This window comes from Canis lupus, chromosome 11 (assembly GCF_003254725.2).
Source record: "Canis lupus dingo isolate Sandy chromosome 11, ASM325472v2, whole genome shotgun sequence".
In the NCBI taxonomy this organism is placed as follows: Eukaryota; Metazoa; Chordata; class Mammalia; order Carnivora; family Canidae; genus Canis; species Canis lupus.
Window position 1 is genome coordinate 26,790,655 of NC_064253.1, and position 22,619 is coordinate 26,813,273.

At 39.5% G+C, this 22,619-nt stretch overlaps 2 protein-coding genes across 4 annotated transcripts in view; one reads left to right on the forward strand and one right to left on the reverse strand.

The window, feature by feature from the left end:
• Positions 1–517: 517 nt before the first annotated feature.
• LOC112650299 (60S ribosomal protein L21-like) lies at positions 518–1,090 on the reverse strand. The gene has a single exon (XM_035696656.2). The coding sequence runs from the start codon at positions 1,052–1,054 to the stop codon at positions 572–574; it is 483 nt and encodes a 160-aa protein (XP_035552549.1). The 5' UTR covers positions 1,055–1,090; the 3' UTR covers positions 518–571.
• Positions 1,091–7,136: 6,046 nt separating this feature from the next.
• The window catches only part of UHRF2 (ubiquitin like with PHD and ring finger domains 2), a 77,346-nt gene continuing 61,863 nt past the window's right edge, over positions 7,137–22,619 (forward strand). The window contains exons 1-2 of one of the 3 annotated variants that reach the window (XM_025432124.3): positions 7,137–7,620; positions 13,130–13,363. In XM_025432124.3, the coding sequence (XP_025287909.1) occupies positions 7,468–7,620; positions 13,130–13,363 (387 nt within the window). In that variant the 5' untranslated portion in view covers positions 7,137–7,467. The remainder of the gene's footprint in view (positions 7,621–13,129; positions 13,364–22,619) is intronic. The other 2 variants (XM_025432123.3, XM_049116085.1) reach the window with 2 other exon arrangements.

The following is a 22,619-nucleotide window of genomic DNA, read 5'->3' on the forward strand; positions in this document are numbered from 1 at the left end:
ACAGCAAAGTTTTTTCTACACAAAAATTATAATTATCTATATAAAAGAATACATGATTTATCTATCTGCCTGAAAAGATGAGGCAGGAGGGCATGAAGAAATGCTGTAAGGTGAGGTGGGATAGAATGATGAAGAAAGATGTATTGCCACCTTTAGAGGCTTGCAGATTATGCAAATTTGTTTCTTGTTCCAATTAGACACCTAAATAGACTCCAGTTCTTCCCTCCCACCCATCCATCCTTCAACAACTCCTTATTGAGTATACAGGTACTAAGCTCTGACTTTTGTATTGGAAACAAAGGTAGACTAAGTCCCTGCCCTCTAGGAAATAAAAAATTTAATGGGGAAAGATAGCCATGCAAACAAATAATTACAGCTTTGAGTTAAGTGTTAGTAGAGACATGAACTAAGTATGAAAATACAGGAGAAGCATCTCCTTCAGCTGGGGAATATCAAGAAAGGCAGCCTGGAGGAAGTGGCATTTGAGGGAAACCATGACATATGAGTTGAAATTTTTTTTGTTTTGTTTTGTTTTGTTTTACAATCCTGAGGTCTTTTATTTTCTTTACAGTTATGCCATGAATTCATAGGGAATGGGTTCCAGCAGTTCAGGCTCCTTTCCATTGGTTCTCACAAAGTGTGCTTCTCTGGGTGGGGCAGGCTGGCGCTTCAGTAGGACCCAAGTACCTTTCTCTTTGGCTTCCTTCTTTTTCTGATCATTTTCCTTCACACGCTTCAGGAAGCTACCTCGGCTCTTTGAGTGTTTAATATGCTCAATGCGGACATTAATTCTCTTGGCAAGAATCTTGCCCTTAACTTGTTTGTTTACAACAATGCCAACAGCATGCTGAGTAACATTGTAGACTCTTCCAGTTTTGCCATGGTAACATTTGTGGGGCATTCCTTTTTGAACAGTGCCCATTCCCTTGATGTCCACAATATCACCTTTCTTATAGATTCGCATGTATGTGGCCAAAGGAACAACTCCATGTTTTCTAAAAGGCCTAGAGAACATATAGCGGGTACCTCTCCTCTTTCCCTTTGTGTTGGTCATTTTGGCAAATTACTGGAAGATGGCGGTTCCCAAGTTGAAATTTTCTAGGCAGAAAAGACATGGTAAGAAAGAGCCTGGCCACATTTAAAAGTAGGTGGCTAGAGGGGCTTAAAGACAGTAGTTTACTGACCTTTACCCTTAAGAATAAAAGGTGAAAACTATCATCCAATAGGCTTTCCACAAATCAAAATTTAGCAGATCTGCCAATTTCATTGCTAAGCTGGTGTTGCTCAAAATTTCTTAAGGAAAGGATTACGATAAGGATGGAATTGGAGATGGGTTATAACCTAAAGTAACTTTTAGGGAACTCAAGATATCTGTAGTGTTATAATTTTTATATTAACTATGGGGTCAGCAATTCTGCACTCTGCCACCTATTTTCATAAATAAAGTCTTATCAGAACACAGGCACACTATTACATATGCTTTGGTATTACAACTGCAGGATGAAAAGTTGCAAAGCATCATCTATCCACAAAACTTAACATATTCCCCATCTGAACCTTTAATAGAGTTTGCACTAGAGCTATAGATTAATAAATCTCAGAAAAATAATGAGTTAAAACATGTTTCAATATTATAAAGAATCATGTCATATAAACCTTAAAAGGGCCTCAAATTTACCATTTTTTAGAGATACATGCATTAAAAGTATAAAGATGGGCATGACAATAATAAATATCCAGTTCAAGACGATGTTTCTTTGGAAAAGGGAGAGAATGTAAGCAGAGTTTTAACTACTTGAAATGCTTTATTTCTAAAGCAAGGTGGTAAATACAAAAGTGTTTATTATATTATTCTCTATACCTTTTTTGTATGACTGATGTATGTCATAATTTAAAAACTCTTTGGTTACACACAAAAAAATAGATGGAAAAAATTAAATGAAGAAGTTATAGAAGTTTCTATTTCCCCAAAATGGCTGCAACAATATCTTCCATCCCATATGCTTTTCTTATAATATGATTTTTGACACCTCTCCCATCAAGAGGTGGGGTATCCATCCCCTCCCCCAGACACTGGATGAACTTTTATAATGTTTTGGTCAAAAGAGTGTGGTAGAGGTGCTACTATATGACTTTCAAACAAAGCCATAAAAAGTGATGCAGCTTATACTTTGCTCACTTGAAGTCTTCAGCTACCATGTAAGAACCCTGACTATTCTAGGGCAGCCACACTGTAAGAAAGCCCAAACTACCCACAGAGAGAAGTCCACAGAGAAGTCCTAAGACTTCCCAGGGAGAGATGCCTGGTTAGTTCCCAATTGCTCTAATCTCCATTCTTCCAGTTTTAGCTGTATCTGATTACAATAGCATAATAAATTCTGAGCCAGAACTCCAGCTTTCCAACTGAGCCAATTCAGAACTCCTGTGCTACAGAAACTGCAGGAGACAGTAAAGTCGCTGTTGTGATTTTAAACCTCTAAAATTTGTTTCATAGAGCAAGTTGTAACTAGAACTGACCCCATCGTCAGAAAGTAGAGCCTTACCTACCTTCAGTGGGGAAATCTAAGCTGAACTGATCCAAAGAAAGAGATGAGGACCAATTCTAGAAGGCAGGAGGGGTGCCTGGCTGTCTGTCTCAGTTGGTAGAGCATGCAATTCTTAATCTCAGCATTTTGAGTTTGAGTCCTATGTTGGGTGTAGAGATAACTTAAAAATCTTTTTAAAACATTTTTTTAGAAGGCAAGAGAAAGCATGTGACTGAAAGCATGGATAAATTGTAAATCTTGGGATGCCTGGGTGGCTCAGGGGTTGAGTGTCTGCCTTGAGCTCAGAGCACGATCCTGGAGTTCCAGAATCGAATCCCACATCCGTCTCCCTGCATGGAGCCTGCTTCACCCTCTGCCTGTGTCTCTGCCTCTCTCTGTGTGTGTCTCTCATGAATTAATAAATAAAATATTTTTTAAAAATGTAAATCTTTAGTGAGAATCTCAGACCCCTGCTTCTATCTGAAGGACAATGATTATTCTCTAGACAAAGTGAACGGAGAAGCCTTGAGATAAACAAAAGAGGGAAAGCTGAAGGGTAAAGATCATTGGCTAAAGAGGAAGGACACGAGGTGGGGGGCGGGGTTCTAAGCTCGAACACTGTCATTCATTGATTACATATCCTTGTTCACATCATTTTCCTATTTGTCAAAAAGGAGGTGAACCAGAATGATCTCTAAAACAGATGTCCACAGTAAAAATCTGTGATTCTATTAAAAAGGAGAATACCCTTTAAAATATAGCTAATTTAAGTAATGAGCCACAATATGAAGTGTTTTTTAGTCAATGGAAATTTTCATTACATATAGTTTTTTTAGAAATAGCACTAGAGATTGGAACAAAACCTTCAGTTAAGGTACTTTAATGGCACGCGCACATGCGCACACACACACACACACACACACACATAGACACACACAGCAAGGGACCAACTGGCAGGGTGTGGGCCATACTACAGGGAATGGAAGGAATATGCATGAATCTAGGACTGTAGAACTATTATGATCTGTAGACCCAAAGCAACAAGAGAAAGATTATCAAAACAGGGAAGAGCGAGTCACGTAGACTAGGCTACTTTAAGAGTAGTAGTGACTTCTCAGGAAGGCAACAGACAGCTAAAGATGAACTTTCAGGGAGAAAACCAGTGGAATAAATATACTGACCTAACTCTTTTAGTTTCCTATTTGTGCTTCCTCCCCACTGGCCAGATTCAACTGGAAACCTGAGAGCACTGATTCCATTGATATATTCCTTAACCCAGGACAGCAAACAGGTAGAGTGGCTCTGATGGAACAAAAGGAAGACCACCAACATAGAGGTGCTGGTGAAAAGGTGAGACTCAGCTTCAGGGAGCAAATTAAAAATCCCCTCTTTATAATACACAAAAGTTCTGGATTTTAGGACATTAGGTGAGAAAACTGGAGATATTCTGTGGTGTGAGGAGTCTAACTAGAATAATCAGTTCAAAAATCAAACTTTCTGTTTTGCCTGTTTTGACTTGAACAAATATTGAGTCATGACTGATGTCATAAATTTTAGTATTTGCTTTGTATCCATGTAAAAAGTTCCTCTTTGTTCACATCCAAGTTGTTTCAGTTACTTGTGTGATAATAAGGCATGGTATGTCAGAACTGTCTGATATTTTGTTTTTTGTCATAGAACTTTTGTCTTGCTTTTTCAACTGCGCCACTTCCTAAGCAGATAAGAGCTTGTAGGCAAAGAGGGGAAACCTTAGTTACAATATGTACTGTGCAGAGAAACTCAGAAGAGTGTGTTTTGCTACATATAGAATCACATTTGCAATTACTTATTTATATCCTAAGTAACTTACTACACACATAAGCTTATGTTTCAAGAAGTAATTAATTGGGTCTCCACAGAACAATATATCTTTCCTGAATCTCACACCTCTAAGTCCTGTCCTGTGGATCCTTTGGGATCTATATTGACTAGATTAACACAAATCCTGTACAGTCCAAGTAGATAGCAATTTTGTTTCCCCCCTAGTTTACCACCTTAACGAGGATAAATCCCCTCATGAGAATGAATACAAAAGGTTTTAACTAGTTCCTCTTTCAGAACTTTTCTACTTCCCTTCAAAACTTTGGACTTATATTTCCAATGGTCCGTTATACATCCCCATCTAGTTTAAGAGAATCACCATCTATCCAAGACATCCATTTTTCTCCCAAACTAGAAACTCAGAAATTAATCTCAGCATTTCACATTTCCACATCTCTCATATTCACACATCTTACAAGTCTGGTAGGCTTGATTTTCTGGAATATTCTGGAATCTGCTCTTTCTTCTCTTATCCACTGCCACAAAATTTCACTGAAACTGACACAGTTGCCTCTTCACTAAACTTTCTTACCAGTCCTTTAGTTTTTCCCTAAAGTATCCTTCAACATTCCGTCATCTTTCCAAATGCATATTTAATCACATCAGTGGACTCCTTACAAATTTTAGTTTCTCCCTGGGGCCTGCAAAATCTACTGCTTTGAATACTAATCTTTACACTATCTAGTCAACCTTTCTCTGACATGCAATCTCTTCTGACCTGTAAAAATGCATACCTTCCGTCTGTGTGTAAGCACGCTCTTCTCTTTGAGCATTCTCTGCTTAAGTAAATCCCCTCCATAACAATAGCATGAAAATAATTTTTTGTATCCTACCAACACATGAGCACTATGCTATGCTAAGCACTATACACTCACTAAATGTTATAGACACCATTTACACCAAGGAAATTAAAACAGATAACGAGTCCAAGATCATATTTTAAATAAACATCAAAACTGAGATTATAACTCAGATCTATCTCAGTCTATGAGCTGAACATTTAAACGCTGCCCCCATTACAATATACCATGGAACTCAGGTCAAGTTGTCCCCCTATCCTTACACTTCCAGATCATTCTAGTCTCCCTTCTTTCATTACTAATTACTGTTTAAACTGACAACTACTTAGTGCTAAAAGATTCTTTAGTATTTCATCTTTTCTACATCTTAACTAAAGTAGGTTGTAAATTCTCTATATGCAGGGAATTAAACTCTTAACATGTCTGCACAAGGGTATAGCACATTCTTATAATAGCAAATAGCTCTTCCTTATTGGGGCAGGTTAGAAGTGTGCTTTACATATCTCCATCACCTCATTTACACATGTAATGAATATTCAATATTTGCTGTACTTAAATGAGGAGCAGGCAAGATGAATTATATTTAGAGGATATAAGTGAATGTAAAATTTTCATCAAGGGCAGAGACCCAAAATATGTGTATGTATTCCATTTTTTGTCTCTTGCATGTTGGGCCATTCTTTTTTTATGTTACCTCTGGACTTTGCCAGACTTCTTTGAATCGGTTATTACAAAAAATTGCTGCGCTACCTTTAGGGTAATAATTAGCACCAGCCAATATTTAAGTTATGGATTTTGACAAGTATAAAATCCAAATTTTATTATATACATTACTTTGTATCTATATCTTCCTCTATATCTCTACTTTCATATGTTCTCTTCCTTCTTAGGAAGGCATTTTCATTTTTCTTTAAAGATTTTATTTGGGACAGAGTGTGTGAGAGCACAAGCGGTGGAGAGGGAAGAGCAGGCTGCCCACATCCAGCAGGGAGCCCGGTGGAGGCTCCCTCCCAGGACTCTGGAGTCATGACCTCAGCAGAGCAGCCCCAAACCCACAGAGTCAGCCTGGCGCCCCGGGACATTTTCATTTTAAATAAATCTACTGTTAGGTAATGCTACTTTGGGCTTATTTCTGAGGATCTATTCCTGGGAAGATCTCTGGAGCCTTTTCTTCTGAGGTGTGGAGCTGCATCCTTTACGAGTGTTTTCCACGACCCTTGGATCCCTCGGGTCCAAGGCGCACTAGCCAGGAAGGCCCGCAAACAGAGACGCCCGGTTCTGGCGAGCGGCCCTGCGGCGGCAACCCCGACACCCCTGCGGCCTAAGGTCCCGGTGCGAGCGCGCCGGGTCGGAGAGGGCGCTGCCGGCGGCCCGAAGCCCCCACCCGGGCCCAGCCGGCCCAGCGGGCCCCGCCGCGGGAGACCCAGGAAGCAGGTTTCGGCGCGAACGCGGCGCTCGGGCCGGCGGGAAGGTCCTGGGTCCCCCCCCCACCGCGGGCGGCCGTCTCCGGCCGAGCGCCTGGAGCAGCTCCCTAACCCCGGTGCTCTCTCGGAAACGCAGGCCGCGCCGCCGCACCCCACTGTAAGGACCGCACAGGCGCACGCCAGACCGGCTTATTTGGGGCGTGTTTGGGACCAAAGAAACCGTCCCCGCTAGGGCTCGGGCGCCGCTCGCCCCCTGGGTCCCCAAGCCAGGACTCCGACGGGAACTCGCGGGTGGGCTTTGTAACTGCGCGGCAGCGGGAGAGAGAAGGCGTATCCGGGCCCGGGCGCCGGCCGAGCGGCGAGGAACAGCTCTGCGCAGCCCCGCTCCCCCCGTGCCCGCCCCCCAACTCCCGCCGCTCGGGTCCCGAGCCTTCCCTCCCCCGCACACCCCGCCCCCCGCCGCTTCCTCTTTAAGGCGGAGCCTGGCGCCCATCTCGCGAGATCCGGGTTGGCGCCGTGACCTCCATGTGGGTGCTGGAGCTCTATAAGTAAACAGTCGGCGCTGCACAGACAAGGCTTCTTCCTGTGAGGCGGGGGCTGCGGTAGTAGCGGCCCCTGCGACTGGTTCCGGTTTCCTTTCCTTCTCAGCCCCGCCGGGCGGGCGCGCGGTTGAGGGTCGCCGCTGCCTGTAGGGCCCGGCGTCCGGTCGGTTTCCCTCACGGGTGCGCGCTCGCGCCCGCCGCCCGCCGCCCGCCGCCCGCGGAGAGCCGGAGCCGCCGGGGAAGCGGGCCGGGCGGGGCGCGGCGTCCGGAGCGCCGGGGGAGACAAAGCCGGGCCAGCCCCGCTCCCGGCGCCAAGATGTGGATTCAGGTGCGCACCATCGACGGTTCCCAGACGCGCACCATTGAGGACGTGTCTCGCAAAGCCACGATTGAAGAGCTGCGCGAGCGGGTGTGGGCGCTGTTCGACGTGAGGCCCGAGTGCCAGCGCCTCTTCTACCGGGGCAAGCAGGTGAGGCGCCCCCCGCGCCCCCGGGAAGCGCGGGGCGAGGGCTGGGCGGGCCCGAGGGCTTGGTGCGCCGCGCGCCTCGAGAGCACCCGGCTCGGCTCGGCTCGGCTCGGGGTGGGTAGCCCACGAGGTTCAGAGCGCAGGCCCGGGGCCCGCCGAGGGGGCGCAGCGGGGTCCCAGCAGCCCCACGGTGCAGGTGCGACCCGTGGGGTCAGGCGGGGGCGCCAGGGCAGGAGACCTTCCCGTCGTCGGCACAGCCCGCCGGACGCCTGGGTTCCTTCGCTTCCCGCGCTTCGCGGGGTCGGGGCTCCCGGAGGCGGCGGGCTCTGGCGGCCATGCCTCGGTGCCGGCGGGGAGGGCCGACGGCTGCAGCGCCCGGCGGGGCTGACCCCGCCAACGGCTCGCACTGCTGCCGTGGCTCCGCCGCGCTCCCGGCTCCCAAGTAGGGCGGAAGCGTGCAGATCGCTTCCTCTTAGGCACGAGAACCCTAGTTCTGCTTCTTCACGTGAAGGTATTTGAACGCACTGAAGATTCGAAGGGTGCCTAAAACTTTTGGCTCCCCTCCCTCCCTCACCTCCTCTCCTAGAATTGGAATCCGTCTTGAAGATTAGAGACTTGGGCTGGAGGAGGGAGCTACTGATGTGACTCCGGATAGGGTTTAAACTCCCAGGTACAGGCGCGGGGGGGGGGGGGGGGCTATTCCGAGTGGAGAGGAGTATGAAAGACTGTTTTGCTCTTTTTGCTTCTCACCTTCTGACGTCCCCTTCAGACCAGCTTTTAAAACAGCAACTGGAGCATAGCCAGCAGTACATACTTGAAGGCTGAAAGTGGTTTTGGCACTGAGGGTGTCTGTGGCTGTCTCTGGTACTTGTATGGTATGGCCATACTCTGGCCCATTGAAGATTTTTCTTATCCCACAAGTCTATACCTAGAGACCCAAGCCCACCCGATTTTTATCTCTCCACCCCACCCCCGCCCCCCAAAAGGTGGCATTCTCCAGTTGGATAGTTTGGCTTCAGTTCTGTGGTTTGGAATAGACGTAGCTCTTTGATTTGGTGGAAGTAGTGTTTTCCTATAGCTACAAAGGATTTGAAAGGAATATTTTTCTTCCCTTCATGGGCTTGGCTTCAAAAACTGCCCAGAAATGTCAGAGTAACAAGATTACACTGAGAGAGAAAGAGCCAGAGTTTAATTTTTTAAATAAGTGATAGCATCTCTGATAGGTGTTTGGAGCTGTTTTATATTGAACCTTTACTGTTTGACTTGTAAAAACAGGTGTTCAATTTAGTTGTAGACTTTGCTTTTGAAATGATCACGTGTTAAACACTACCTAGCTTTGTTACTACACCTCCAGTGACTGATACCTTTTTTTCTTTTGGTCAAAGATAAAGATTATGTAATTGGATCTTCTGAATTTTATTTTCTAGCCAAAGATAATACTACATAAATTGCTAGGATACTTTGGTGACTTCAGCACCAGAGAATGAAATGAAGCATGAGTCTAATTATTAAGTATATTGGGGGTAAAAACAAACAAAAAAGACCTGCACCTGGCTGTCTTGAGGAAAAAGTACAAATTGAGTTAAATTCAGATCAACAAAGTAGACTTCCAGTAAACCAGGAAACTCATTCCGGGAGAAACTGTTGAGGATAATTACCCTTTTGTACTTCTTCCCCCAGAACAGTTGATAATTCACTACTTTGATTTCTTCAGCTCGGTAAACCAGTAGGGGGAGGAGGAGTGGGCCTTTGGTGCCCCCATTGAGGTGAAGACGAAAGGAGGACACTGCTTCAGCTGTGTCTACTTTGTGAGCTGAGGAGTAGCCATGGCAATGATTATTACCTCCATTCTCTTATTCTTTGGAGTTCACAGTCCATGAACAGAGTAGTAGATAACTACTGGGGATTGGTATCACAGGGCTGCCCCTAGCCTCTAAAATGCCTTTGTGCTTATTTGAATAAGGTACTCCTTTACTGCCACATAGTGAAAAATATCATAAAAACGAATTTACAGTGTGATGTAAATGGTACCCTTTCCCCCTTATTCCGCACCCGTTTTATGTTAGGTCTACTGCTTTTAGTCTTTGGTATATATCGGAATCACTTGAGGATATTCTAGGTGCACAGCCCATCTCAGAATTGCAAGTGGTTGCATCTAACAAGGCCCCCATGGGAGATTCTGATGACCACCAGAGTTTGAAAATGGATGTTGAAGAATAGTTGATCACTTAATTTCTTAATATGCAAGGTATGGTCCCTGAATCAACAGGACCTGAAGCATTAGCTTCACCTAGGAGCCTCACACCTTTTGAAGTAGAATCCATATTTTTTAACAAGGTCCCTAGGTGATCTCTATGCAAATTAAATTTGAGAAGCAGAGGAATTCTGTAATTGACTCCTTTTGAAGGTAGGAATAGAGGGCAGCAATTCAGGGCTCTAAGTTCTGGTTAGAGTAGGGTAACCTCACTTGCTATATTACTCTGGGAGGTTGAGAATGCTTCCTGGGATCAGGTCTTTAAGGAAGAGTTACATTGATAGATCTTTAAGTATTTTGAGAATCCAGAGCTTTTCCTACTTTGAAAGGATTTTATCACCTCCTCTCATTCTTTTGTTTATACCACTGTAGGTGGGACATGAACTAGAGCTGAAGGAAAACTGAATAGTACTCTTGCCCCTGGACTCTTTGTTTTTACATGGAATACAAAGTAAAAGTGTTGGCCTATTTAAAGGGGAGAGAGTGTGTCATATCAATGTTTTATATATGTATATACATACCTATATATGTGTATATATATATGTATGATGTGAAAGATAAATGAAAGTTGTTAAGGGATACAGGTAGAGGGCATCATTAGTAACCCCTTGGGAAATGACTTCTCCCACTGCCTTCTCAGCTATTGCCAGTACTAGTATTTGTTCCTAGTTTTACTTTGCATAACTGTTGCAGTTCTTCCTGTTACCTGGAATTTCTTACTTAAAACCAGTACAGATTCAGGACAGCAGTCTGGCAAAACAAAAACAAAAACTCTAGGGCCTTTCTTGCCTCTCTAGTATTTTAAATACTGCGCTCCCATCTTCTGGGATGGCAGTTCCTAAACATTTTCAGCTGTGAGACATTGATGGACTATAGTTACGTGCCTGAAACTCACTGGTGTTTGTAATTCCTAAATGACTCCACCCTTCTCCGCTTGGTGTATAAGTGATAATAACTTCCAGTCTACATTTTCATTAAGTTTGGGAGAACTTTACTACTTTTCATGTAACAACTGATTCCAAAGTTCTTCACAAAAGCCTAGCTGTATGGAAATTACTATGCAATGGATAGTAGTCACTGTTTTAGGAAAACAAAAGAATACCTATGAATTAGGGAAGGAGTAGATAATCTGGGTAAAAGTGGCTCTCCTAGCAAGCAGGAATAATGGAAGGAAAAGTTACACATTAATGTGGGCCTAACTTCTGTGATAGGGCCTCATGCCTTGATATGCTTAGTGTTTTACTGACTTAAGACATTGCTGCTCTTCCTTTCAAACCAAATACCATTTAAGCAGTTTGTTATTTTGACCAGTCACTTAATAGAAACTTGTCAGAGGGCTTGATTATAAAAATGTCCCTTCCCATTGTCCTTTTGACTCTTGTGCCTTAGATTTCAATGGAAAATTGTTTGTGGAAGCACTTTGAATTTCCAATTATTTTACCACCTTAACCGCTTTTCGTCATTTTGGGGAATGTCCTTCCAGTTAATTTGCATGTTGTATACTGGGTTTTTTGTTTTACATGCTCTGTACTGCAAATTTTTTTTCTACTTTGAACACTCATAATATACAACAGTTGTATGTTTAATTAAGCTGTACTTTTTCAACTGTTTCAGCATGAGTTCTTATCTTTTTGGGGGAAAGGGGTATTGGAGAATGTCAAAATGGAAATGTGAATGTATAGTTGTTTTTTTTGCTTCTTGAGTTTTTCTCCAGGAGTTCAGGATTGCAAGGGGGTGGGGGGTTGTTGTGTTTTGTTTTTTGTTACTATTGCTTACCTTATTAAAAGACAATCTCTAACCCCCACTGGGAAATTTTTGAAGTCTTCGCTCCCTTATGTAGTTAAAATTGTGAATATCTACATGCAGGATTGTGCTAGATGTGTTTTGGGACCACTTGAATTAAAATAATTTATGTGTATATTAGTAAATTTATCATTTAAGGACAAATGCATTCTTCCCTTTGGTGGATTTTGGAAATATAGCCTTATTATGTTAGGGAATTGAGGATGGTGACAGGTATTATAAAGAAGGAAAATGAACCATGATTAAATTGGTAATGTTTCTGGGGAAATGATAGTTTTGATCTTCATAGAGTTTGGTTTTCTTCATTCTTTTTTTGGGGGTGGAGGGAGTTTGGTTTTTCTTACTGTATTGTAACATAGCCAAACTGAATTTTACAAAGAAGCGAAATGGAGACTATTAGTTATTAGTTTTTGGGGTTTCTGTAACAAAGGACCAAAATCTAAGTGGCTTAAAACAGTAGAAATTTATTGTCTCCCTGTTTCCAGGGACTGAGTCTGAAGTCAAAAGTATCAGTAGGGTTATGTTCTCTCTGAAGGTTCTAGTAGAGAATCCTTCCTTGTTTATTTCAGCTTCTAGTGTTGCTCACAATCCTTTGTAAATTCCTTGGTTTGTAAATGCATTGCTCTAGTCATGTGGCTACCATTACATCTTCTGTGATCCAAATTTAAACTTTTCATAAGGATGTCCATTACAGTGGATTATGGCCCACCCAATATGACCTAATTTTAACTTGATTACTGCTATAAAGACCATATTTCCAGATACTCACATACTAAGATATTTGGGATTTGCATTTTAGTATGATTGAGGGAGGGGTTGTCACAATTTAATCCATTGCAGAGACTTTGCCAAAATATGGGTAAGTTGCAAGATAATTTTATTCATTTTTCATCCTGGAAGACTTTTCATGATACAAGTTGACAGCCTTTACAAATGGATAGAATTAGAGAACTTAAGGCAAGTGGAATAGCATGAACAAGAATTGTAATTACTGCTGCTTTAATTTCTTTTCTGCTTTATTAAAAAAAAAAACTACAGTGCTTCAGAATCTAAAATTGTTAATGTCTTTATGAACACAAGGTCATAAAACCACTCACCTTCAAAATTCACCCTTCTTAACAGTGGACTCAGGTACTGTTAATTTAAATAAAACTTGGTGAGAAATCTAGAGTTTTTCTGCCTCCATGTTGAAGTCACATAAGCAGTGATATATTTTTGGTTTCAGTGGCTATCCATGTTCCTGATAGATAATAAGGAATGATTCTTAAAAATATACTTAAGTCCTCAGAAGGTACTACTGTTAGAGGCCATAAAGTAATAGGAATGGTTTCAAGGTCACTAAATTGCATTACTATGAATTTTATAATTTGGCTAGGACATTTGGGTAACTAAAGATGTAGAAAGATCAAGTTTTAACAGAAGCATTTTAATCTTTTTTTTATCCTTTTTTTCCAGTTGGAAAATGGATATACTTTATTTGACTATGATGTTGGACTGAATGACATAATTCAGCTACTAGTTCGCCCAGACCCTGATCTTCCTAGCACATCTAAACAGACTGATGTACAGGCCAAACCCTGTTCTAGTAGTCCACCTAAAGTAAAGAAAACCCCAAGGGTGGGACCTTCTAGTCAGCCGTCTACATCAACTTGTGATTTTCTTATTGATCCTGGCATTGGGCTGTATAAGGTATGTTGTCTTTAGACTTGATAGTTGTGAGAATACAGATGTCTGTTCTTTAGGATGTTGCAAATAAGTGAAGATTGATTGCCATTTCAAAGTAAAGACTGAGCTGTTGATACGCTAACTTTTAAAACTAGTCTTTAAAAATTGTGCAGTATGTAGATAAGTATATAAAATGTGTAAGTATAGCCTAAAGAATATAAAGCAAAAACCTGTGTAATTCCACTGAGATTAAGTTGAATAATATCAGTTCCTTTTTAAAGCCTGTGTGTGCCACTACCACAACATGTCTCCCTCTCTCTTTAAGGGGTAAACTACTTATTCTGACTATTCTGATCTTTTTTGTTTTAGTGTTACTACTTCTGTTATCTCTTAAATTTTTTTTTTTTGCTTTTCCTGTATTTGAAGTTTATATAACAGAACTCTTTTTATCAGCTTTGATTCTCATGCATATAGTTGTATTTTATTTTTTCACTATTCTATTAACATGCCACATTTAATCCATGATTAATAGGTAAATTTAGGCTTTTCCCAGTTTCAGCTGTTTTGAACCTTCTTTGTATAACCTGGTACACTGTTGTAGAATTTCTTTAGGAATTTTTACCTAGAAATCCAAAGTGCTGGTTCACTCACAGGATACTGGCAAATTGTTCTGTACTCTGTTCTGTGGGTCTGCGTGTGTGTCTCTGCTTTTGCTGTTCTGAATACTGTAGCCCCAGTAAACTGTTATCTCCCTATCCCACATCTCCCAAATCTATTCCTATTTAAGTGTGTCTTGGTGTTTGGTTTTTAACACTTGTATGTAAAGAATTTTAGAATTAGTTTGTCAAACTCTAAAGATAAGTAATACAGGATTTGGTGGAGATTACATCTATAAAATAGCTTGGAGAATTGACAACTTTACAGCATTGAGTCCATTCATGGACAGAATAGATGTCTCCACTATCTTAGATCTTTGATCTCTTTATCAGTTTTCTCTACGTATCTTATTTCTAGTGGATGCATTTTTAATACTCCTATAAGTAGTTATCTTTTAAAATTGTGATTTGTTTGCCTACATAGAGAAATGTACTTGATACATTTATTGACCCTTATATCTGCCAACTTTTTCAAATTCTAATAAATTTTGTAGAAATAATGAAAGTTTTGCTTCATCCTCTCCTATTCTTAAAACTTTTTTCTTAATTCTTACCATTTAGGACAAATTGGGACTCAATTTTTCAGGCTAAAAATAAAAAAATTAGCTGAAGTAAATTGTTTAAGAAAATGCAAATAGAGATAATTTTTTTTAAATTTTTTTTTATTTTTTATTTATTTGTGATAGTCACACACAGAGAGAGAGAGAGAGAGAGGCAGAGACATAGGCAGAGGGAGAAGCAGGCTCCATGCCGGGAGCCTGACGTGGGATTCGATCCCGGGTCTCCAGGATCGCGCCCTGGTCCAAAGGCAGGCGCTAAACCGCTGCGCCACCCAGGGATCCCGATAATTTTTGATCTAAGGAAAGCTAGAAATCCATATATATAGAATCAAGAAAACTGGTCATGAGCTGTATCTCAGAAGTCTCTGGACTAGATGACTATACTGATGGATTATCTTAAAGCTCTGAAGAATAATTATATTATTTAAATTGATTCACAGCTTTAAAAAGTTTCCCATTGCTTTTTAACACTGATACTCAAATATAACAAAAGCACACCGATATCACTATATATTGATGTAAAACCAAAGTTCTATTTAGCAAATAAAATTATGACTGTATGTTAAAAGAACATAATACCTTGATCAAGGATGGTATGTCAAGAAGTGAGATAGTTCATTATTTGGATTTTTTTCAATAGAAGTTTCAGGTATATAGCTTTATCATTTGCCTTCTAAAATTCAGGATTATAACTTTATAATTTGACACACTACAAGATGATCACCACCACAAGTCTAGTTATCATGCATTATCACATAGTCAACCCCCTTCATGCATTTCACCCAACCCCAAATATAGTAATATTAATGTAATCATTGTGGTAACCAAAGAAAACAAATGATCTAATCTAAAAATCCATTTCTAATTTAAAAAAAAAATCCTTTGTAAGTGGAACAGATGGAATAGATGAATATTTTAAATTCTACCCGGCATCATGCTTAATGGTGGGGAAAAGCCAGAAGCATTCCCATTAAAGATAGGAGCCAGACAGGGAAGCCAGTTAATGCTGTTACTTAATATCTTTCTGCATGATAGGAGAACAACAAAGTGTAAATATTGGAGTAGGCAAAGTTATTATTTATGAATATCTGGAAAGACTAAGATAAACATATTAGAGTATTATGAGCAATCAGTAAGGTGGCTTTTTAAATACTAATAGTGTTCCTTGCTACAATCATTTAGTAAAAGAAATTTACAATTCCAAAATGTAAAGTCTAGGGGTAAATTTACATAATATGGGCAAGACTTATATCAATTAAAACAATGCTTTTTATGTAGCCAAAATTTAGAATTCTTAATATTGAATGCCTACTTTCCATATTGTCTACATCACCTGTTGATTTCATCCTTCTGAGTAAGCAGTATTTTCTACGTTTTCTAAAAAAAAAAATTGTTTTAGAACAGTTTTAGATTTATAGCATAATTGAGAAGATACTACAGTGTCCATATATCCCATGCCTGGTTTGTCCTGTTAACTAACACTTTACATTAATGAGTTATAAAAAATTAACCATAACTGTTTAGCTTTTATCTAACATCCTTTTTCTATTCCAGAATCCCATCTAGGATACCACATTATATTTACATTAGTGCTATACTAAATAGTTGTTGAATCTCCTTAGGTTCCTCTTGGCTGTGACAGTTTTTCAGACTGACTTTGTTTTTGAAGACCTTGACAGTTTCTAGGAATACTGGTCAGATATTTTGTAGAATACCCTTCTATTAGTATTCATCTTGTTTACATATTTTTTGGAGGAAGACCACAGAAGTAAAGTGCTGTTTTTATCACATTCTATCTAGGGCACAAACTACCAACATTCTATTTGCTAATTATACCTTAGGTTTTTATATTAGTAGGAACTTACACTGTTGAGAGCCTTAATCACTTGGCTGATGAGGTGGCATTTGTCGAGTTTCTTTACTGTGAAGTTAGTCTTCCCCTACCCCTTTTCCATATTGTATTTTTAGATGAAGTCTGTATATATAGCCCACACTTAAGGAGGTAGGATAGTTACAAACTCTACTTCCTTGAGGGTAGATTATTTAAAAATGTATTTAGGAATTCTACATGGGAGACTTATCTCTTTTCCCCCATTTATTCAGTTAGTCATTCACATCAGTAGGGATATGTGTTCTCTGTGAGGGTTTTTTGTTTGTTTGCTTATGTTAAAGTACTTTCTTTCTTTCTGGCAATAGAAGATGCACCTGGCTCATCTTAGTTATTTTTTGCCCCAGACCTGGAATCAACGTTTCTTCAAAGAGCCTTGATTCTTCTAGGGTCTAAGTATGCTCCTTGCTACTGGAATATTGTTGGTTTTAGGGCTCTCAGCTGACAAACTGAGGAGGCATATGTATGTATATATGAGAACTCCTGTATCTTGATGGACTATAAGTATGTAGCCATCTGTATATTAAGCTTACATTATTTTATCTTTTTGGTTAATGGCAATAGTTCAGAAGCTGCTACTTCTGACTTAATGTTTTGGGCAGTGAAGGCCTGAATTTGTTTTCAAAGAGGGCCAGCTTATATATGTATCAGTTAGGTCTGAGCTTAAGGTTAAGCAGTTCTAATTAACTTAAAATTCTTTCTGTTGAGCAGGGGTGCCTGGGTGGCTCAGTCAGTTAGGCAGTCTGACTCTTTTGGCTCAGGGTCATGATCTCAGGCCCTGCATCATGCTCTGTACTCAGCGCAGAATCCGTATGAGATTTTTCTGCCTCTCCCCCTCTCTCCCCTACCTCCTGCTCCTGGGCACCTGCACATGCGCATGCTCTCTCTCTCTCACATAGCTATTAAAAAAAAATTCTGTTGAGCATATTCATCAGTACCCTGCCATGTCTCCAACCTAATTCAAAAGAGTATTATGCGAAACTACTTCTCTCAGCATATCTGTGCTTTTCTTGTGTTAGTACTTTGTCAATACTTCTAGTAACTAACTTTTTAAATATATATATTTTGTTGTTGTTTGTTTTAAGACACAGAGAGACTGTGAGCCCCAGGCAGGTGGGGAGGGGGCAGCAAGAGAAGCAGACTTCCTGCTGAACAGGGAGCCCAATGCAATGCTTGATCCCAGGACCCACAAATCAGGACCTAAGGCAGATGCTTAACTGACTGTGCCAACCAGGTGCCCCGTTTTTGTTTCTTTTTAAAGAGAATTATATTCATAGGACACAGGAGTGGGTTTTTTGGTTTTGTTGGTGGTTTTGGTTTTGTTTTGTTTTGTTTTAAGTAGGCTCCATGCCCATCGTGGAGCTCAATACAGGCCTGAAGTAATGATCCTGAGACGAAGATTCAAGCTGAGATCAAGAGTTAGGCACTTAGCTGACTGAGCTGTCCAAGTGCTCCTATGTTATTTTGTTTTTAAAGTAAGCTCTGCATCCAATGTGGGGCTTGAACTCACAACTCTGAGATCAAGTCACATGCTCTACTGACTTACCAGTTACTAATATCTCACTTTTTAAACAACTCATATTAACATATAGCACAGAGATTAAGAAATCCACTTTTGTCATCAGACTTGCTTTCAGATTCCAATTCAACTTCTTCCCAGTTGTATAAGTGTAGTTTGTATTGTCTTCCTTTCCTCATTTAGAAATACACATGAAAGCTAGAACTTAAACTCTCAAAAGGGTATACTATTGCTTATAATGTTTAGTCAGAGCTGCATTTAACTTACTAGTTGAAGAGGCTAGCAGATTTATTTGCTTTTATGATGAAGCTCAGTAATTGTCATAGTTATTTGAAATTTTCACTTTTTTTAAACCCAGAAGTGCTTATTTCTGGATAATTCATTCATTGGATGAATATTTGGTTGTATAGTATATATTCTAGATATTAGAGATGGAAGGATAAATATTACTCCCTGCTTTCACAGACTCTTACTAGCTATTAAAACTTAAATTTGGCTAACTTGAAAACACTTAGAAGCTGCTACTTTTAAATTGATTTGTTTTGAATATTATCCTTTGAGCAAGTCTATGAATAGTATATCAAAATTGTTCTAGATCACTAAAATTGGGAGAAGTTTTTTGCCTTTATCTTGAATTCCCACTTATGTCGCTTGTACTTTATAAAGAGTTTCCTTTTATAGACATAGGGCTTTCTATAATTAAAATTGCTTTATGGATGAGCAAACAGATTTGGGGCTTTTCCTTTTTGCCTAAAATTTTCCTTGGACCTCAAGTAAGTGGATACAAAGAGTGAATTTTCAAGTCAGTATTTCTCAAAACTGGCATAGATAAACATTTAAATGTAATACATGAAGATAGAATTTTAATCTGAAGTTTTTGTCCACCATCATTCTTGCTTTGCCATATTTGATAACTACATGACATTTGGTCAGTATTAGACATCTTTTTATATGTTGTAAGAAGTCCGATAAATCATTATTCACACTCGGAGAACCTGTGGAAGATTGTACAGAGACTAGGTCCATCTGTTTCCATGATCTCTGGGAAATAATTTTCTCAAACAAGGTGGACTTTTGATACCTAAATAGAGCTAATTCTGGTTTTTGGACCTGGAAGTTTTGGATAACTCACAGTAGATCCTCCTGTTGAAATGACTGTCCTCTTGGCCTAAACTCTAGAATGAGGATAATAAAGCTATATTAGGATAATAAAGCTTTAGAGTTCAGATAAGTGTGTGGCACTGTTAAAGTTTTACATATGTTCTAATATTCATTATAGGAAATAATGGAAAGGGGAAACTTCTCAATAATTAAGTAAAAATCATGGATATTTTAGTATCTCCTAGCTTTTATATACAGTACAACTTTGCTTCTTGATTTTGAACCTTTTTGATTAGGAAACAAACAATACAAAAAAGTAGAGCTTAGTGAAATAGGAAGTCAATGTCTGCAAATACCACCAGATTGGGAAATACAAAGCACTACCCCAGGAACTTCTCATGGGCTCTCCTCTCTTAGTATTCCTTCCTCCCTAGTTGTAACTAATATCCAAACTTCTATAGCAGTCATTTCTTCACTTTTTATTAACTTGATCCTATCATTACCCTTTAACAGCCTTTTAATAACCTTTAACCTATGTGTGCATCCCCTATTTTCTTTCTGAAATTTATGTAAATGGAACCACATTGTAGTTTGATTTGTAAATTTTAGAAAAAAAACATGTTAAAATGAGAGATCCTGTTCAGAGTCAGAAAAATCTTTATTGGCTTGGTTCCCACTTCTAGCTGTGTATCTCCTGAGGACTAGTGTATTTCCTTCTGTGCCTCATTGGAAAGTAAGAATGACTTTGTATTATAGGTATTAAAAGAGGTAATAGGGGCCCGTGGTTGGCCCCAGCAGTTAATCATCTGCCTTCAGCTCAGGTCATGATCCCAGAGGCCTTGGATTGAACCCCCCCATAGGGGCTCCCTGCTCAGTGAGGAGTCTGTTTCTCACTTTCCCTCTGCCCTTCCCCCCCCCCCCAAATAAAATCTTTAAAAATAAAGTAGATAATATACATCAAGTAAATTGCTAATATCTTTACTAAGAAGACCACGGTATTAAGACTATACTGAGATTTAATGAGTCTTAAAATTGGACATGTTGATACTTAGTGGAAGGAGACAGTTGTTTCATTGGCGCATCATGTGGATTTAGTCACCTAATCTCTTAATACACAGGAAAGTATGTTATTTTATAAAGAAACCGAGGCTGAGACAGGTTAATTTATTCAGGGTTATATCTGGTAGATGATAAACACAAACCTAAACCTAGGTTTATCTGCAAAGCTGTGTGGGGTTTTTTTGTAGGTGTGTGTGTGTGTGTTTGATTTGTTTTTTAACTAAGTTAGGGGCTGGTTCTTAAATGAGAGAGCTGGTGTGTTTTAAATGGAACATATAAAGTGCTTAGAAGTATGCCTGATATAGTAAGTTCTCCAGTATTGGCATTTCATTTTTCTAATGATTTTTTTCTTGCCTCCCATACCCTTTATTTCATATCACCTACTTGAATATGGAAGATTCTTCTCTAAAATTCTTTATATGAATAAGTCTAGCTTTTCACCTAACATTTATGTGATTGGGTTTGTTTTTAACTTTATCTCATGACTTTAGCTCAAACACTCCTCCCCCGTTAATTTGTTTTCCTTTATCTCTTATGATTTGACATCTTCGAGGGAGGTACTTGCTGGTGAAGGTTAGGCTACCTCTTTCTAGAAAGAGACAGGAAACAGCTTGTCAGTGAGCCAACCCTCCAACCCATGCCCTATGGTGGTAGGATGATTTTTATTTTAAAATTAATTTATTTATTAAATGTAGAGAGATTTAGATTTTTTTTAAAGTTTTTATTTTATTTCCAGTGTAATTAACAGTTATATTAGCTCCAGTTGTGCAATAGTCTATTTTGTGATTTTCCCCCCTTTATTTTCTTAAATTCCACATGAGTGGAATCATACAGTATTGCTCTAACTTACTTATTTCATTTAGCATAATACAGTCTAGCTCTATCCATGCTGTTGCAAATGGCAAGATTTCAGTCTTTTTATGGCTGAATAGTATTCCATCATGTGTGTGTGTATGTGCATGTGTACACACCTGTACCTCTTTATCCATTTGCTTATCAATGAACACTTGGGTTGCTTCTATAATTTGGCTATTGTAAAGCTGCTATAAACAGGGGTGCATAAAGTCTTTCAAATTAGTGTTTTTGTATTCTTCAGGTAAATTCCCAGCAGTGTGAATACTTGATCATAGGGCAGTTCTATTTTAACTTTTTGAGGAAACTCTGTACTGTTTTCCATGGTGGCTGCACCAGTTTGCATTTGCACCAACAGTGCAAGAGGGTTCTTTTTTTCTCCGTGTCCTCACCAATATTTGGTGCTTCTTGTGGTTTTGATTTTAGCCATTCTGACAAGTGTGAAGTGGTATCTTCTTGTAGTTTTGATTTGCATTCCCCTGATGATGAGTGATGTTGAGCATCTTTTCATGGGTCTGTTGGCCATCTGTATTTCTCTTTGCAGACATTCTATTCATGTCCTCTGCCTTTTTTTTTTTAAACTAGATTATTAGGATTTGGGATATTGCATTGTATCAGATCTTTATGGATTTTGGATACTAAACCTTTATTGTATGTTACTTGCAAGTATCTTCTCCCATACAGGTTGCCTTTGAGTTTTGTTGTTTTCCTTTGCTGTGCAGAAGCTTCTTAACTTGATGTAGTCCCAATAGTTTATTTTTGCTTTTGTTTCTCTTAGGCATATTTAGAAAGAGGTTGCAACAGCTAACATCAAAGACATTACTGCCTGTGCTCTTGTTCTAGGTTTTTCATGGCTTCAGGTCTCACAATTAGGTCTTTCATCCATTTTGAGTTTATTGTTGTGTATGGTGACAGAAAGTGGTCCAGTTTTATTCTTTTCCATGTGGCTGTCCAGTTCTTCAAACATCATTTGTTGAAGACAGACTTTTTCCACTGGACATTTATCCCTCCTTTGTTGAAGATTAATTGACCATGTAATTGTGGGTTTATTTCTGAGTTTTCTATTCCATTGATCTCGGTGTCTTTTTGTATCAGTACGATACTGTTTTAATTACTACCACTTTGTAGTAGAACTTGAAATCTGGAATTGTGATACCTCCAGCTTCGTTTTTCCTTTTCAAGATTGCTTTGCCTACTTGAAGTCTTTTGTGGTTCCATACAAATTTTAGGATTGTTTGTTCTAGCTCTGTGAAAAATGATGTTGATTTTGAGATTACATTGAATGTGTAGATTGCTTTGGGTAGTATAGACATTCTAACAATATTTTTCCAATCCATTAGCATGTCTTCCCATTTCTTTGTGTCATCCTTAATATCTTTCATCAGAGTTTTCAGAGTATAGGTCTTTCACCTCTTCGGTTAAGTTTATTCCTAGGTAATCTTACTGTTTTTGGTGCAATTGTAAATGGGATTGCTTTCTAATTTCCCTTTCTGCTGCTTCATTATTAGTGTATTAGAAATGCAACAGATTTCTGTACATTGATTTTTGTGTCTTGTGACTTTACTGTGAATTTACTTATTGCTTCTAACAGTTATTTGGTAGAGTCAGGTTTTCTTTATATAGAATGTCATCTGCAAAAAAGAAT

Coding starts and splice junctions, on each gene's coding strand:
- LOC112650299 (XM_035696656.2), bottom strand. CDS start 1,054: ATGACCAACACAAAGGGAAAGAGGAGAGGTACCCGCTATATGTTCTCT.